This window comes from Amphiura filiformis, chromosome 15 (assembly GCF_039555335.1).
Source record: "Amphiura filiformis chromosome 15, Afil_fr2py, whole genome shotgun sequence".
NCBI lineage: Eukaryota > Metazoa > Echinodermata > Ophiuroidea > Amphilepidida > Amphiuridae > Amphiura > Amphiura filiformis.
Window position 1 is genome coordinate 29040457 of NC_092642.1, and position 15377 is coordinate 29055833.

General features: G+C 37.2%; 1 protein-coding gene across 1 annotated transcript; it reads right to left on the reverse strand.

Annotated features, from left to right (window-relative positions):
- Positions 1-1633: 1633 nt before the first annotated feature.
- On the reverse strand, positions 1634-15127 carry LOC140171462 (stromelysin-1-like). The gene is made up of 9 exons (XM_072194733.1): positions 14831-15127; positions 11515-11638; positions 10117-10322; positions 9347-9572; positions 8563-8721; positions 7648-7803; positions 6666-6805; positions 3621-3756; positions 1634-2942 (listed from the first exon to the last, which is right to left on the reverse strand). Exons 1-9 carry the CDS (start codon positions 14924-14926, stop codon positions 2605-2607), a joined length of 1581 nt encoding a protein of 526 aa, XP_072050834.1. The 5' UTR covers positions 14927-15127; the 3' UTR covers positions 1634-2604.
- Between the last annotated feature and the right edge of the window lie 250 nt (positions 15128-15377).

The window sequence follows — 15377 nt, forward strand, 5'->3', positions numbered from 1 at the left end:
CCTGAAGGCCAAGGGTTTTGAACAAATTTGGCTTGTGCTGCCCTCTTTAAAGTATCAGACTTTGTTTTTCTGTGTGACAGGGATTAATTAAGGTAAAACAGGGGTTAAAGTTATAAATTATCCCAATTCTTTTAAAAAGTATACAAAATTAATCGTCTGGTCATAAGGAATCCAAAAAGTATAGATTCCTTATGACCAAGCCAGTAATTCGGTATACTTTTTAAAAGAATTGGGATAATTAACCAAAAATGCCTGATACTTTGAAAAGGGCAGCTCAAGCCAAATGTCTTCAGTAACCCTTCGGTCATGCCAAAACACTTTCAAACATTGGTTTTAAAGATTTGGTCACGGAACATTAGCATTGGTCTCTTACTATAGAATTGCCAATAAACATGATAAATGCATTTTCATTGTATTGGAGTATGAATTACACAACCAAATAATCAGACATTTGACAAAAAAATGTTTCAGCAATTATTTTGGAACTGGGCTGATGTTTCAGAGCAATGTTATCATGACGGAGGATGTCGATATCTTCAAGGTGACACTGCCATACGCAATCAATTTCCTGTGAAATTTCCTGTTCACAAATCTTGGACAGTTCTGTTGGAAGGGGAATAGTGTAAATGCACATATGATCAATGTAACAACAATAATGAAGAATGCGTTTTGCTTAATATCAACTACATGAAATTTAGTTGAATAAAATGAGCTGTCTTCAATTGTGATGATTTATCAATTTTGATGCTGATTCGTCATGAAGAGGGATGATGCCGTCAATCAGGTTACGCACCTTAAGCTTCACGAGACCAATCTTTCCTGATTTGATATAGCCTTTTTAAGCATGTCACTTCATAATCGACAACACAGTTCTATCCGTTTTTATAATTTTTACGGTTTTAATTCAAATGCAAACCACAGATGTGAATGGGCATATTTTTGTAATTGAACATTCACAGAAAATATAAGTGTTGTACAAGACTGTAACAAATAATTGGTACCGTCAGATTGCAGTGATTATGGACAACCCTGAAACACCAAAAGCCAACATAAATTTACAATCCATCTACTGAGGGTATTTTCATCTCAGCTTGCGCTTAATTGGGTGTAGCTCTCCTATTAATTTTAACATTAACTAACATAAGCAAACAGGCTTTCTCAACGCGAAGTTTATAGGAAGTTATAGTTTTTCTAAGAGTACGCCGTCAGTTATCACAGTACCGGTGCAGCGGGTCCCTGCGTGAGTGGTCAAGCTTTCGTCAGATGTGACTCCGACTTCATTGAATTTGGATGAAGTCAGAGACACATCTGACGAAAGCTCGACCACTCACGCAAGGACCGGCTGCACCTGTACTGTTGTAACTGATGGCGTACTCTTAGAAATATTATAACTTATTGACTAACGTGTTTTTGGTTTTATCACTCCCAGCAAACACACACACACACACACACACCTACTCGTATCCACCGCCAAACGAGGACATCTAACTTTTCACAGTAAAACCGAGGACCTTGTACATTTGAATTTTCACATTCTAATCGTGGACTTTTGTGTGAAAACATGACAATTAATCGACTAACCGAGGACCTCGACATATTACCGGCATTGGGGACCTACCCCCTATGCAATTTTGAGCTGTATAGCGCCCTCTGCAAGCGTTAAAAAAATGAGGACGTCCTCGTTTTTGTGTGTGTCTGTAGTTTATAAGTGAAATGTCAAGTGGGTGTCCTCGTTCGTAGGTGAAAACGCACACACAAAGTTCAATGTCTGGTTATATAAAGAGTATAAAACGTTTTCATTAGGCCTACATTCAAAACATTTTGAAACCTACAGCAAACCTTATGCTGCAAAATATTCTAACATAATGTTATTTAAGTGTTGACAAAATATTTTGCAAAAATGTTTGCCAAAATATTTTACAATTATGTTGTAATGTTTTATCATACAAAACGTTTTAAAACGTTTTCATGATCTTTAACCCGTTATTAAGCCTAACTGTTATTGAAATTTTTAGACTACAACCAAAACGTGTTTTAAGGTTATTAATTATTTTAAACTGTTGTGATTTGGTAGTTCACAGCATCTTACGAATGGTAGTGAGCTTTGGCAAAAACTGCATTGCTCAATTCATAGCGAGCGTGTAGAAGAATTAAAATATCACAGATACACTTTTATCGGTGCTGCGGTTCTTGAGTTACGTTGTAAAGAGGGCTGAAACAACAACACTTTTGTAAAACGTACATAGCTCATTAACAACAATAAATTAAGCATGTTTGCAAAGTATACGATTTGTAGAATGAACTTTTGCAAAACATCAAGGTGTTATTTTTCAATTATATATTGATCTAGATAATGAAAATCGATTTCTAGGTTGCTTCGACCAACAATACCTCGTCTACCCTTAAGGTTGTTGAATTTTGTGTGTGTGTGTTTGCTGGGTAGCAGGGTATGTAAGCCCACATGTACTCTTAACAAAAAAAACAAAAAAAAAGAAGATGAGTATGGATGATTTTGTTAAAAATTTATTTTCAAATTGACTGATAGACAGTAGTGCATTTAATTGTTATTTTAGTGCCCTGTTTTAAATACAATTATTTACAATATTAAACTAGATGTAAAAGAGCAAGAGCAACTGACAAGAGAAACGCGAGGGTACTTGGTAAACTAGCTGACATGTTTCCACTGTTTTTGTCAGTAGTCATTTGTTCTAAATTACTATCCCCACAGCCAAACCACCAATATGCTGTAGGACGCGGGTACCCATCATCAGCCCCGAACGTCGCATCGTTGAAACGGTAGTAAACGTCGCCGGCGAAGAAATATGTGCGCCTGTTTGAATACTGAAAGACTGCGTCGACTTGCTGAACAGGTAGACCCCATACAGATAGAGGACGTGGATAATCGGGGTTATTGCGGACGGGATAGCGGTAGTATTGATCACCTGATAATGGGGGAAAAGAATCGATATAGAAATCTTTAATATGGCTTTAAGCAAATTATTTTAATACAATTACAAATTTGAGGGTAGGGCCTATACGATGTACGAGTATTGTTGGTCGAAGCAGCAAAAAAAAATGTAGTTCACAGCATCTTGCGAATGGTAGTGAGCTTTCGCAAAATTGCATTGCTCAATTCATAGCGAGCGTGTAGAAGAATTCAAATATCACAGATATACTTTTGTAGGTCCTGTGGTTCTTGAGTTATGTTGTAAAGAGGGCTGAAACAACAACACTTTTGTAAAACGTACATAACTCATTAACAACAATAAATTAAACAAGTTGTCAAAGTATATGATTTGTAGAATGAACTTTTGCAAAACATCAAAGTGTTATTTTTCAATAATAATTGATTCAGATAATGAAAGTCGATTTTTTTGGCTGCTTCGACCAACAATACCTCGTATAACCTTAATATCAGGCAACTCATAAAAACAATATGACTGCAAACTGGATTAATCGTCGTGAAACTTTTTTTTACAAAATCCTTAATTTTTACACAAAAGAAGCTGAATTAAGCTTGACGTTTCAGATGCTGATTTGGACAAACATTGTGTGGGCCTATAACATTTTAAAAACTAAACGTTGACTAAAATTAAGAACATCAGAACATGTCAACTTACCTTTTGTGAAATAAATTCTTCCGTTTCCACTCCATATAAATGCTGAATCAATATCGGCTGGAAGTCCCCAGTCACTGATGGGACGGGGATACCCTGCATCGGCTGTGGTACTGCTAAATCTCCAATATTGGTCACCCTATCAAATATAAAGGACAACAACTTTTTTGTTTGTGTGTCTAATTTCATACGTTTTCTACGTTATACTATACAGTGAGCCAAAAAATTAAGGTACCAGTTATGTTAACCCCCTGTATATCCTAAACAAAGGAAGGTGTGTCATAATTGGAACTAGCAACCAATAGCCGCATCTTTTAGCTCGAATTTAAGACCTCATTCGTTGAAATTGTTCAAGAAATAAAGACACGACGATCCAAAACCCCAAGGAAGATGCCAATTTAAAAGTTGCAGCAGAGAGTTGATATTCTTGAGAGGGCACTCTATTCACGTGGTTTCTTTTCCAACGCTAAAAGATCACGAATTTTGGTGGTTTGCAAATGAAAAGTGTCCGCACTATCGATTGATTACGTAACTGTTATGAATAATGTATTAGGTTTTCAATGCAATCGCCTCGACCCATCAATACATATTATCTGTATTTATCAAAGTACTTGGAATAGCAATCTGGTGTGTTCACTGAACTACGCCCTAATACTGATGGAGTTTTAATGGCGTTTAATGGCGCTAATCCTCTCCATACACAGATGAACAAATACAATAGGAGAAGGTCAACACATATGACCTCCTATATGACATGTTATATGAGATGTACAACAACCTGAATATCATAAAGATCAGTGTTCGTTTGTGCATATGAACTGCATATTTACAATACTAAATATTAGTTGTTATATATTATGCCAAATATTGGTATTATGACAACACGGTATATGCATTGTATATAAAACAACTAATAGATCCTGCTATCATGGCGTCAGGTCATTGGTTCATCATATCCCGTATGTTTCTTAAAATTCATTCATATTTGAGACAAATTTCTGTGCCCATTTTATAGGCGTACAGGTGGATCCGTTTTTTGGTCATTTTCATTTCTTTTTGATGAAAGAATTAAGGTTTTCCACTGCACGGAGGCCACTATGTGATACTAATTTAATGCTATATTTATAAATTGAATACGTGTTCCCGATTGGCTCTATAGCGATTTCACAGAAAAGGTATTTCTAGTACAATGCAGCGTCGGACTCTAGCTGAGAGCGTAGTAGCCTAAGTCATGGACTCCAAGAAAGGCTCTCCATACACAAATGAACAAACACAAAGGAAGGTAGTCTCCTCCGTGACCAGCTTGATTTCGATGGAGCGAAAACAAATTGGCTGCAGAGGAGACGGGTAATTTTGCCATGCAAATGAGGTGAGTGTCATCCCCCTGGTTGCAGTTTCCTTCATTGCATGCGCTATTGATTTGTACACAAAGCGTGTGTAAGCGTATGCTTCCATCATGGAAGAAAGAGATGAGAAGGAACCACAACGACTTCGATCGGCCAAGTTTTAATCCGCTTATCCATTGACACATGAAAAGAAAAGCTATCAATGGTACTTACTTTCATGTATGATCCATTTACCGCGATCGATGCTTGGCGAAATCATTACTGGAAAAAAACTATAACAAACCCATCCAAGAACAAACAAACGCTACCCAGAAGTAAGATTATGGAATTTCACTGATGCTCTGAACATGTATAGTAGCTTTGTTTTGGGATCTACAGTCAAACTGTTTTCTTGATCGTGTTGTGTAGAAAATGTCCTTTAACACATCGAAAAGGTCATCAAAATCGGCCGTTTATTTGCTGAGTTTCATCTTTAGCAAATAAGGTAAGATTTTGGTGACTTTTTCGATGAAAAATAGATGCAAAATGTTCTTAAATAATGCACAATGTTCCATTTGAGTCCGGTACATGAAACCTGTTTAATTTAATAGTTTATATGTGTATAATCGTAACTAGCTAACTCGTTTCAGTGCCAAAGACTGCCAACTCTGAGAAAAAAGTCATCAAAGTTCGGGAAAATTGGGCGAAATGGAAGAAAAAGATGTAGGCCATCAATGACCGATGATCACGTCACCAGAGAAAATCCTATAGAGTGCTTGCACGGAAGGTCATTAGTTCAAATCATCCTTCAGACACGCTCCAGAAGACATGCAAATACATAGAGTACAATACCAATCACCTATTTAACGCGGGGTATTGATCAAAGTAAATCCTCATGAATAACAATGTCAATTAAATGTCGGTAAAGGGAGTGGACAAAGTGAATGTGTTCGCATGTGGTTCCTTCTTATCTCTTTCTTCCATGCTTCCATTGATTAGCACGTTAAAACTAGCGTCATGCTTTCATTGATAAGAACACAAAAGTGCAACTTTTGATTTCGTCCCTTCATTAGGTTTTAGATCACCGTCTCTTTAATTCTCAACCAATTTCAACAAATAAGGTCTTAAATCGGAGCTAAAAAGTTCAGGTATTAGCTGATTGTTTTAAATTTGACATAATTGGTCTTTATTTAGGATATACAGGGGTGAACACAACTGGTACCTTAATTTTTTGGCTTACTGTATAATAGTTCTAATGTAAGCTGAATATGATATCCAAAAAGTTACGTGTGTATTAAGAAATAAGTCGATCCTTATCATTGGCTCAAGTGCTCAGTCATCGGGCTGCATGCATTGACGCGGCTATTCCACTGGAAGTTACGGTACTTTTCTCTCGACGTCATCGTTAAGATCAGACGTTCATTATAAAGACTTTTTTGAGAAGTCTATAGGTAAATGGAACACGCATAACATGGGGAGGGGTATAATAGTTTTACTTGTTTTATGAGCTGATATTTAAATAATAATAATAATAATAATAATAATAATAATAATAATAATAATAATAATAATAATAATAATAATAATAATAATAATAATAATAATAATAATAACACTAACACTAATAATAATGATAGTAATTATAATAATAAAGGCCTGCTGAAATAAGAAAATAATTTCTTTACAACACCAAAAAAGGTGTGTAAAAAGTTATAGGGCCTACCTTGAAGAAATACGTTTTGCGGTTTCCTGGATAGTATAATGCCGCATCCACATTATTAGGCAAACCGGCAAAAACTTGACTGATTTGTTGTGGGAATCCATCGGCTATTCCGTCATTCACACGTTCATACACCATATCACCTTGAATTGAAAGCAAAATCACATGAAATTAATGCGAGTTCTGCAATAAGCATTTCAATTTCAAGTTTCTTTATCTTCCATAGGCTATAAACATGATAAAGAACAAATGACGAAATTATGGAAGATGAACAAAACGGAGCAAAGCTCGGAATGTTGGTAACTTGAACATAGCCCTACCGACGAGACCGATATATGTAGATCCCACTTTCAGCCCATCAAATATTTTGTATCTTAAAATGCCCATCGCACCTATCGTCAGCCCTAAGGGGCTGTGCAATAATTATGTGTACCCCTGGGTGGTGAATTTTCAAAATGGTCTGCCAAAAATCGCTTGCCCTCCCCCCCTTTGGCTGTGCCAAAAAATCTTTGCCCCCCCTTTTTTGACGTGCCAAAAAACCTTTGCCCCTTCTTTTGACGTGCCAAAAATTCTTTGCCCCACCCTTACACATGCAAGATTTTGGCGAACCCGAATTTAAAACCTTAAATTGTCTTATTATATAATGCGAGCGCAGCGAGCAGGCAATTTTGCATATTTGAACGTGTTCTTAACGTTTTTCTACACCTTTTTAGGGCGTAATATAGAAATGGTGCCCAAAATATATGTGCCAAAAATCGCTTTCCCCCCTTTCGACCTGCCAAAAATCGCTTGACCCCCCCCTTCGACCTGCCAAAAAATGCTTGCCGCCCCCCTTTTGGCCTGCTAAAAATCTTTGCCCCCCCCCTATAATTCATCATCCCGGGGGTACACATAATTATTGCACCACCCCTAATGAGTTTTTAAAACAGATAAAACACGTCAACGAGGTACAAAGTTAGAAAATCGCAACATTATGACTACCTACCAATAAAAGCGAACGTTCTACCGTCGCCAGTTGAAGTGAAGGCATCAACTTTGGATGGGCACGTTGGTGGGTTGAAGGGCATCATGGTTGGATCTGGTGCTCCTGGAGCTGGAACATCTGGCATGTCTGGACCCTGGTCATCATCAGTATTTGTACCTAAAGAATTCGAAGATTTGAAACGTTAACATTCCTAAGATTTTACTTTTGAAATCGACATAGTGACATTTCTTCTGTTGAAGAATATTTGACTTTTGGCAAACGTAATGTTCGGGAAGCACTGAAATACAACTAATTTTAGGCGGCATGTTAGCCCTGGTTTGCAGTCAAAATTGATGCTAAATATAAGGTCTGGGCATAAGCCTCGTAATCGGCGGCCATAACATCGCGGATTTAATATCTATTTATTTTATTTTGAGAATTAATTGTCTTGTGACATCTCGCCAGAAACATCACAAATTATTAATTGAAGTCATATACTTTCTCTACTTTATTTAACACGCACAATATAGTAGATCAGACAGGGCTACATTTCGGCGTAGCTGTAAAAGCCACTCCTCACTCACTCCTTCACTTCCCACTCCTTCACTTACTCACTCACTCACTCACTCACTCACTCACTCACTCACTCACTCACTCACTCACTCACTCCTCCACACCCACTCACTCACTTACTTACTCACTCACTCACTCACTCACTCACTCACTCACTCCCCCACTCACTCTCTCACTCACTCTCTCACTCCCTACTCACTCACTCACTCACTCACTCACTCACTCACTCACTCACTCACTCACTCACTCACTCACTCACTCACTCACTCACTCACTCACTCACTCACTCACTCACTCACTCACTCAACCAACCAACCAATTTAAAAATCAATTAATTAATCAATCAACCGCCAAGACACTTACCATATAAATATTGAATGCCATTGATGTCATCTTGAGGAAGTTCAAAGTTTGGGATATATCCTCTGTAGAAGGCATACATAAGAGCATTCTGGTCATCGGAATGGCCTAATCCGAGACTATGTCCGAATTCGTGTGCCGCTACCTGGAATAAATTGATTCCTAATGGAGAGAAAGCGCGTAAAAAGGAAAAGGCAATTAATTCAAATACTGATAACAGCAGAATGATTGAACTCGTATTGAATCCTTTAACGTAATTTGTTGTTTTACGAGATAACCGGAAAATTTGCTGCCAGTGGTTTCCCCGTACTTTTACGGTGACCAGCAAAATTACGGAATTTTAATTTTACTTTCAGTGCCATGTGTTTAAGCAGGATTAAGTGTGAGTTAGTGATAGGGGTGGGTTTGTAGTATTATATGGGGGGGGGGGGGGGTGGGGGTTGGTACGGTGTGGAGGTAGGTAGGTGGTTCTAATCACAAAAAGCTGTTTTGCTTTCGGGAAATTTCGAAATACGGGCGTCCGTTAATTTACGATCATTTTTTTACAGTGTAGATCTCACACAGCTCTTATGATGCTATGCACTCAACCCTGTAGTATAAACACAGACTGTGTAGAGAATAGACTCGCCGTGCTTTGAAAAATGTGTGTACTCGGGTGTATCAAAGTGGAAACTGTGCGTATAGATGCATTTTAAGAGAATCGTTTTGTAGCCATATGAACCATAACCCCACGAGAAACGTTTGAACCACAGATTCCTCAGCAAAGAATTTATATACTTGAACTTACCAGCTGATGTCTGATCTGTGAAGGTCTCCTGATCATCAAAGTGAGCATCACCGGCAATGCTTGGACCCGTGATTTGTGGAATAGGGAAATAGGCATGAGCCAAGACACTGCCTGGTCCATCGAACGGGTTGCCATCACCGTGCTCTCCCGTGAAGAAGTCGATGATGATATCCGCACCAGCATCTGTAGTTTCTTCGAAGGTAAGTCCAGATACGTCAGACCAAATCTGAAAGAAAAAATATAACACGTGACTATCGTTAGGGGACACGTACCCCTAAATTTTTTCATGGGGGACGCCCCCAGTCCAAATAGAAGATGAAATAAAGCAATAATTGCCTCGTCTGTCCTCCTTTTTAGCGCGAAAAGCGCTGAATGATGTGGTATAAGTAGGATAAAATTGCACAATTTTGCGCGCTTCGCGCACATTAGACCATCAAATACCAGAATTACCTTTAATTTGGTCAAAAATAGTCTGAAAATGCAAAATATTGCAGTAAAACAAGCACAAAATATGCTTGTCCCCCATACATTTTAATGCTTCCGTCGCCACTGCGTATAAGCCTTTTCGAAGTATGGCGTACACAAAAGTAGGACAGCCTTCAATCTGGGTAAAACCCGGCAAATTCAAAAGACTTTACCCACTTCGTGCAGCGCCATCGACTAATACCAATAGCCTACACTAATACACAACCACATATCAAAACTCACATACACACAAACAAAGAAACGGATATATTTTGAATTTTTTTAATGTTTTCCTATTCCCTCACCTCTAGTGCACCTTGCATAATATCTTTAGTTAGGGCATTGTTTAAATCCGGCGTATTGCTGTTAATTCTCCACGTTAAATCATTTTTGTTCCACATAGTCATAGCAGAATAACGCCTCCTACGAGCTTTGTGAGAAAATCCCATGTTATCGGGCATACCACAACGAGGCAGATTCATCATTTCCATGGTCTCGCTGTCTAATTTACCTGTGAATAAGGAAGCAATGAAATTATTGAACATCTTGAAATAACACATATATAATAACACCAAACAACCTTAAATCAATGTTTTACGAAGTATATGATAGATAATTACGTTGCATTGTTTGGACGAGGCAAGTGCATACCGAGATAAGCCCTTGATCAATATCGCCGCACAACGATTCTCTGAGGTTTGTATCTGTCAATGAGTTGACCAGATCACAATGTCAATAGCTAGAGGCAGTATATAACTTAAATTGGTCAATGAAGTACATAAAAATGACTTTATGTGGTATTTGGTTCCCAGGAAGTGAGTTTTGCCTGATGAGGCAATTTGTGGTTAAATTTTGATCCCTCACTACAAGAGTTATTACCGTCGATTTGGTTGAAAAAGGAGTGAGACATGATCAAATCTCTCCAGGTAACAAAACGTAATGGCAACTATTTGCCACTTAGTACGTGCAATCCCAGTTGGGAGGTGGCGATTTCTTATGCCAGTGGAATTATGATCCACACTCTCACCCCTTACCTCCACAAAAGTTGAGATATTATATCAGCAGAAACTTTGGACTTACTATATGACTATCACTCAAGAAATAAAGGTTCTAGTAAATAGAACCTTTTTTGTCCTCTCAGGAGAACCCTCCCTCTTGAACCTCTAAAAAGTTCTTTAATTTTGGAGAACCCCTTAAAGGTTCCCTAAAGAACCAAAAACGGTTGTACATCACATTTTGGGGCCATTTTCGATGGTTTTGGAACCATTTTTGGTTCTTCAGAGAACCTCTGAGGGTTCTCCTGACAGGACAACTTCAGAACCTTTTTTAGAACCTTATTTCTTACAGTGTATATTCACTAAGCATTTCTTGCAGATTCGGTGGTTTGCCTAAGAAATTAATCCTGTAATTGGTAAATTCTTTAATTTGTATTTTTTATCTGTCGTCTGTCGACAGACGGTAGGCCTAATCATGGCAATTGTACTATTTACTGCATGACATATGCATCCTGATCAACTGTTTTGGAAAGGCATGTACACTGATATATAGTCCTCCTAGATTTCTGATGGTGTGGCAAATCTCAACGTTTTTGGAGTAAGGGGTAATGAGGATGTGGATCACGAAATAGGCCTACCCCTTTAATTCTGATCGATGTAATACCCATAGCATTTACGAAGTTCACTTCGGGATTGTATTATATTTACCTGTGACGGTAATGTTTGCCATTCTTTGAAAAGAAGAAATAGCTTCAATGAAGTCAGCCTCGGTAGGTAATCTTCCGGTGTCCATATTTCCCCTTCCCATGTGATTAAATCGTTGCAAATACATCTAAAAACAAAATTGTATATTATGGAATTATATATAGACGTCTTCACAGTATTTTCACTTTTGAGAGTGCAAAATAGCTTTAGTAAGGAACGTTGTAAGTGCCATGCAGATGGCGAGACTTATCTGGCCAAGTCGATATATTGTCAATGTTGAATCGACATGATGAGATAATTATTGTCAACAAGTTGATATAATTATCAAGATAATTATATCGTCATGGTGAGATAATTATTTTGACATGGTGAAATGCATATCTTGCTGCCTCCCATGTCGACAGATGTCGACATAGCAAGATAATTATCTCGCCATCTGAATAGCACTGAAAACGTTTCGTATTTTTTAATTAAAAAAAATGTTATGGCACGCTCCACCGGACATAAAACGCCGAGTCTTAAAAAAATAACGTCCAGTTCAAAAAAATGACGCCAAGAATGAAAAAGATAACGTTGAGTTTTAAACTCGGCGTTTAATGTCCGATGTGGCGTGCCATATTCTATCAGATTATCTGCCTATGTTGTCATAAGGTTCAATGCAACGGCAGGGGCGTACTATCGTTTATTATCTCACCACTCAAAAGAGGAAGTTTGATAAACTGGTGTTCAGACACAAAGGCCACCTTTTTCGGCAAAAGCCTTGCAACAAAGTCGAAAAGTCAGATAGGAACAAAACTGAACTTTATGATGCTATCAACTATCAACCCCCCCCCCAATGTACACTGATTAAAAACTGGACCACTGCTTTCTTAAGGGGGGACCACACCTCAACTTCCCAAACCCTTGTAAAAATGGAGATTTTGTCAGAGGTAAATTGTACTATTTCTGAGCTTTATTTTGGTCTTTGTTTGGTTACAATTGGACATTCCTATCTAAAGTTATTGCCAATACAAGATGATAAGTCACGGAAATATACTAGAAATAGCAGCTCGTTCTTATGTTATTACTATATAAATAATTTCTTTTGTATTTTATTGTTTTTCAAGCTGCGATAGTTAAGGAATTTCATAACAACCCAGCAAACACAAAACGTTTTCGACATCATTCGCAAAAGGTTATAAAAGGTTGTCAGAAAAGGTTTAAATGTCGGGTTATATAAAGGGTATATTAAGAGTATAAAACGTTTTCATAACATTAAAAATCATTTTTTGATAATCTACTGCTCAGCAAATAAAAAATGTTTTACTGAAAACGTTTAAATGTCGGGTTATATAAAGGGTATAAAACGTTTTAATAACATTCCAAAAACATTTTTGAAAACTTGATACAAAACATTCTAAACAGAATGTTATTTTGGGGTTGAAAAAATATTTTGCGAAAAATGTTTGCCCAAAATATTTGCAATAACGTTTTAAAAACGTTTTCATGACCTTTATATAACCCGACATTTAAATGTTATTAAAACGTTTTGAAAAAACACATTTTAAGAACATTTCTGTGTTTGCTGGGTGCAAATATGTTAACATAATGTTATTTAAGTGTTGACAAAATATTTGGCAAAAATGTTTGCAAAAATAGTTTACAATAACATTTTTTTTTTTTTTTTTAAAATATTGTTGTAGTGTGTTTTCATACAAAACGTTTTAAAACGTTATCATGACCTTTTCCCGACATTTTAATGTTCTTTAAACGTTTTTTTGTAGGACAACAGAGCGGTTTTGAATTAATGTCGTTATACGACATATATAGGGACCAAGATAATAAGTTACAGGATTTCTTTCGTTTTATCTCATTATTTTGGCTTGAAATGGCCAGAAAAGCTTCATTTGTTACACTATAATTGATGCAAAGAATACCAAAATTAAAATTGACCGAAATCGTATTATTATGGCTTTAAGGAATCGGATGCGCAGTATTTTTCGGTATACCTGAGAACACATCAGACTTGACGAATTGCATTCTGAACATGCTGAATTCGAGGAATGTCCTTCTGATATCAATTTTTTTGTTCTTGAAATTTCATGGCTAATTATTAAAATTTGATATTTTTAAAAAAAATTTAAATTTAAAAGTCCTCGAAGTAAACTTTATAATCTAATGACGTGTACTATAAGTGTAGTTGGGATGAGAAGCTGATGATCATCAATTGAAAATGTAAAATTTCATATTGAAGATATACATTTTTATTTTCCAAAAATTTATTTGGTGTTTTGGGGGAAAAATCTATATCTTCAATACGAAAAGTCAACATTTTCATATGATGGACTGCTTTTCATCCCAGCTACATACACTGTAAGAGCATATCATTAGATTTATAACACTTGCTTCGCGGCCCGGAGGGGGTTCTCCCTGGTTGAAGGTATACGGGGATGTGCCACGGTTTTGGGGTACCTTTTCAGCAATTTTGGTATATCGATGGGTGGGTTTTCAGTGGAGACCAATGCGCCCAATTGGACACATTTGGGAAAAAGTGCCCCTAAAAGCGCCCAATTTGGGCAAATTTGGGTGCTTTTTGGGTGTTTTTTGTGAAAAATTGGTATACTGATGGGTGGCAAAAACAGGAAAAAGTAGGTATAGAGAAAGTCAGCATCCGAAAGTCTGCGTGGCACATCCCCGTAAATTTTTTTTCGAAGAACCCCCCCGGGCTTCGCGGACTGCTAAATTTCAAAAATATCCATTTTAAATCATTTTGCCATAAAAATTTGTATTATATTGCGAATTTAAAACAAACAAAAAATTTGATATAATCAGGACATTCCTCGTATTCAAAATGCAATTCGAAGTGTCTGATGTGCTCTTGTTATCCCACAAAAATAGATGAAAACGTCGCTATCCGAGCCCTTAATTCTACAGCCAATTCAATTGAACCCAAGTGGTAATAATATCGTGATCCAATCATCATACAGCACACCAATCATGCCAATAGGACGTAATTAGCTGCAATTTGTGCACATGTCAAGAAAATCGCTCCTCTGAAATAATGGTCTATTCCATTTAAAATTTAAGATTTTGGAAATATCTTCCACAGGGGGAGTATGAATTTCAAATGGAATGAACACATTAGACCGCTCTATTTGAATCTCTTACTCCCTTTGAGAAAGATTCAACCTGAATCTTCTACCGAGGGAAGGTGAGTTTCAAATAGAGTTGCCTAATGTGTACATTCCATTTGAAATTCATACTCCCTCTGTGGAAGATATTTTCAAAAGCTTCCACAGGGGTAGTGTGGATTTTAAATGGAATAGCCCAATGAACTTACCCTTGCATCATCAGCATTTTCTACTGGTCTCGCCTGGGCGAAAAATGTGCAGAATGAAAGGCTGACCAGCAGCCCGAAAATATTAACTCCCTGCATTCTTTAAGATCCTCCCTTGATCAAAACGAACGCTTCTGATTCCAAGTTGTTCCGATTCGTCTTGGTTAATTGGTTAACAATGATCCTTCAGTATAAGAAATAACTATCAGAAGAACGGTTTTTCTGTTCTGATAAATCCAGAGCGATGTACCTGCAGCTTTGTCGACTAGAATATGTTGTTCTTAATCTGACCAAACTGAAGTCAAGCTTCAAACTTTATACTGTTTCACACCTCCGGGGGTGGTACCATGATAGGAATATGGTTATTCGAAGATCCTGAATCAGAGTGACTAAGCACAATGGCCCATCAACCCTGAACAGTTGTGTATATTGTTTTGTCTTTTTTAACCAAAATTTTGGATTTTGTTGTATTATATTAAACAATTCTTAACATGCATTTTCCTATATATTTGTGTACACTTCTTGAATCTAGATCCATCCAAAGTTCCCC

Bases quoted from the DNA above. Each gene is read 5' to 3' on its own strand.
- LOC140171462 (XM_072194733.1), bottom strand. From the start codon at position 14,926: ATGCAGGGAGTTAATATTTTCGGGCTGCTGGTCAGCCTTTCATTCTGC. The intron at 8,722-9,346 runs GTAAGTTCAAGT...TCTCTCCATTAG, and splicing joins CACAGATCAGACATCAGCTG to GAATCAATTTATTCCAGGTA. The intron at 2,943-3,620 runs GTAAGTTGACAT...CCCCATTATCAG, and splicing joins AAGAATTTATTTCACAAAAG to GTGATCAATACTACCGCTAT.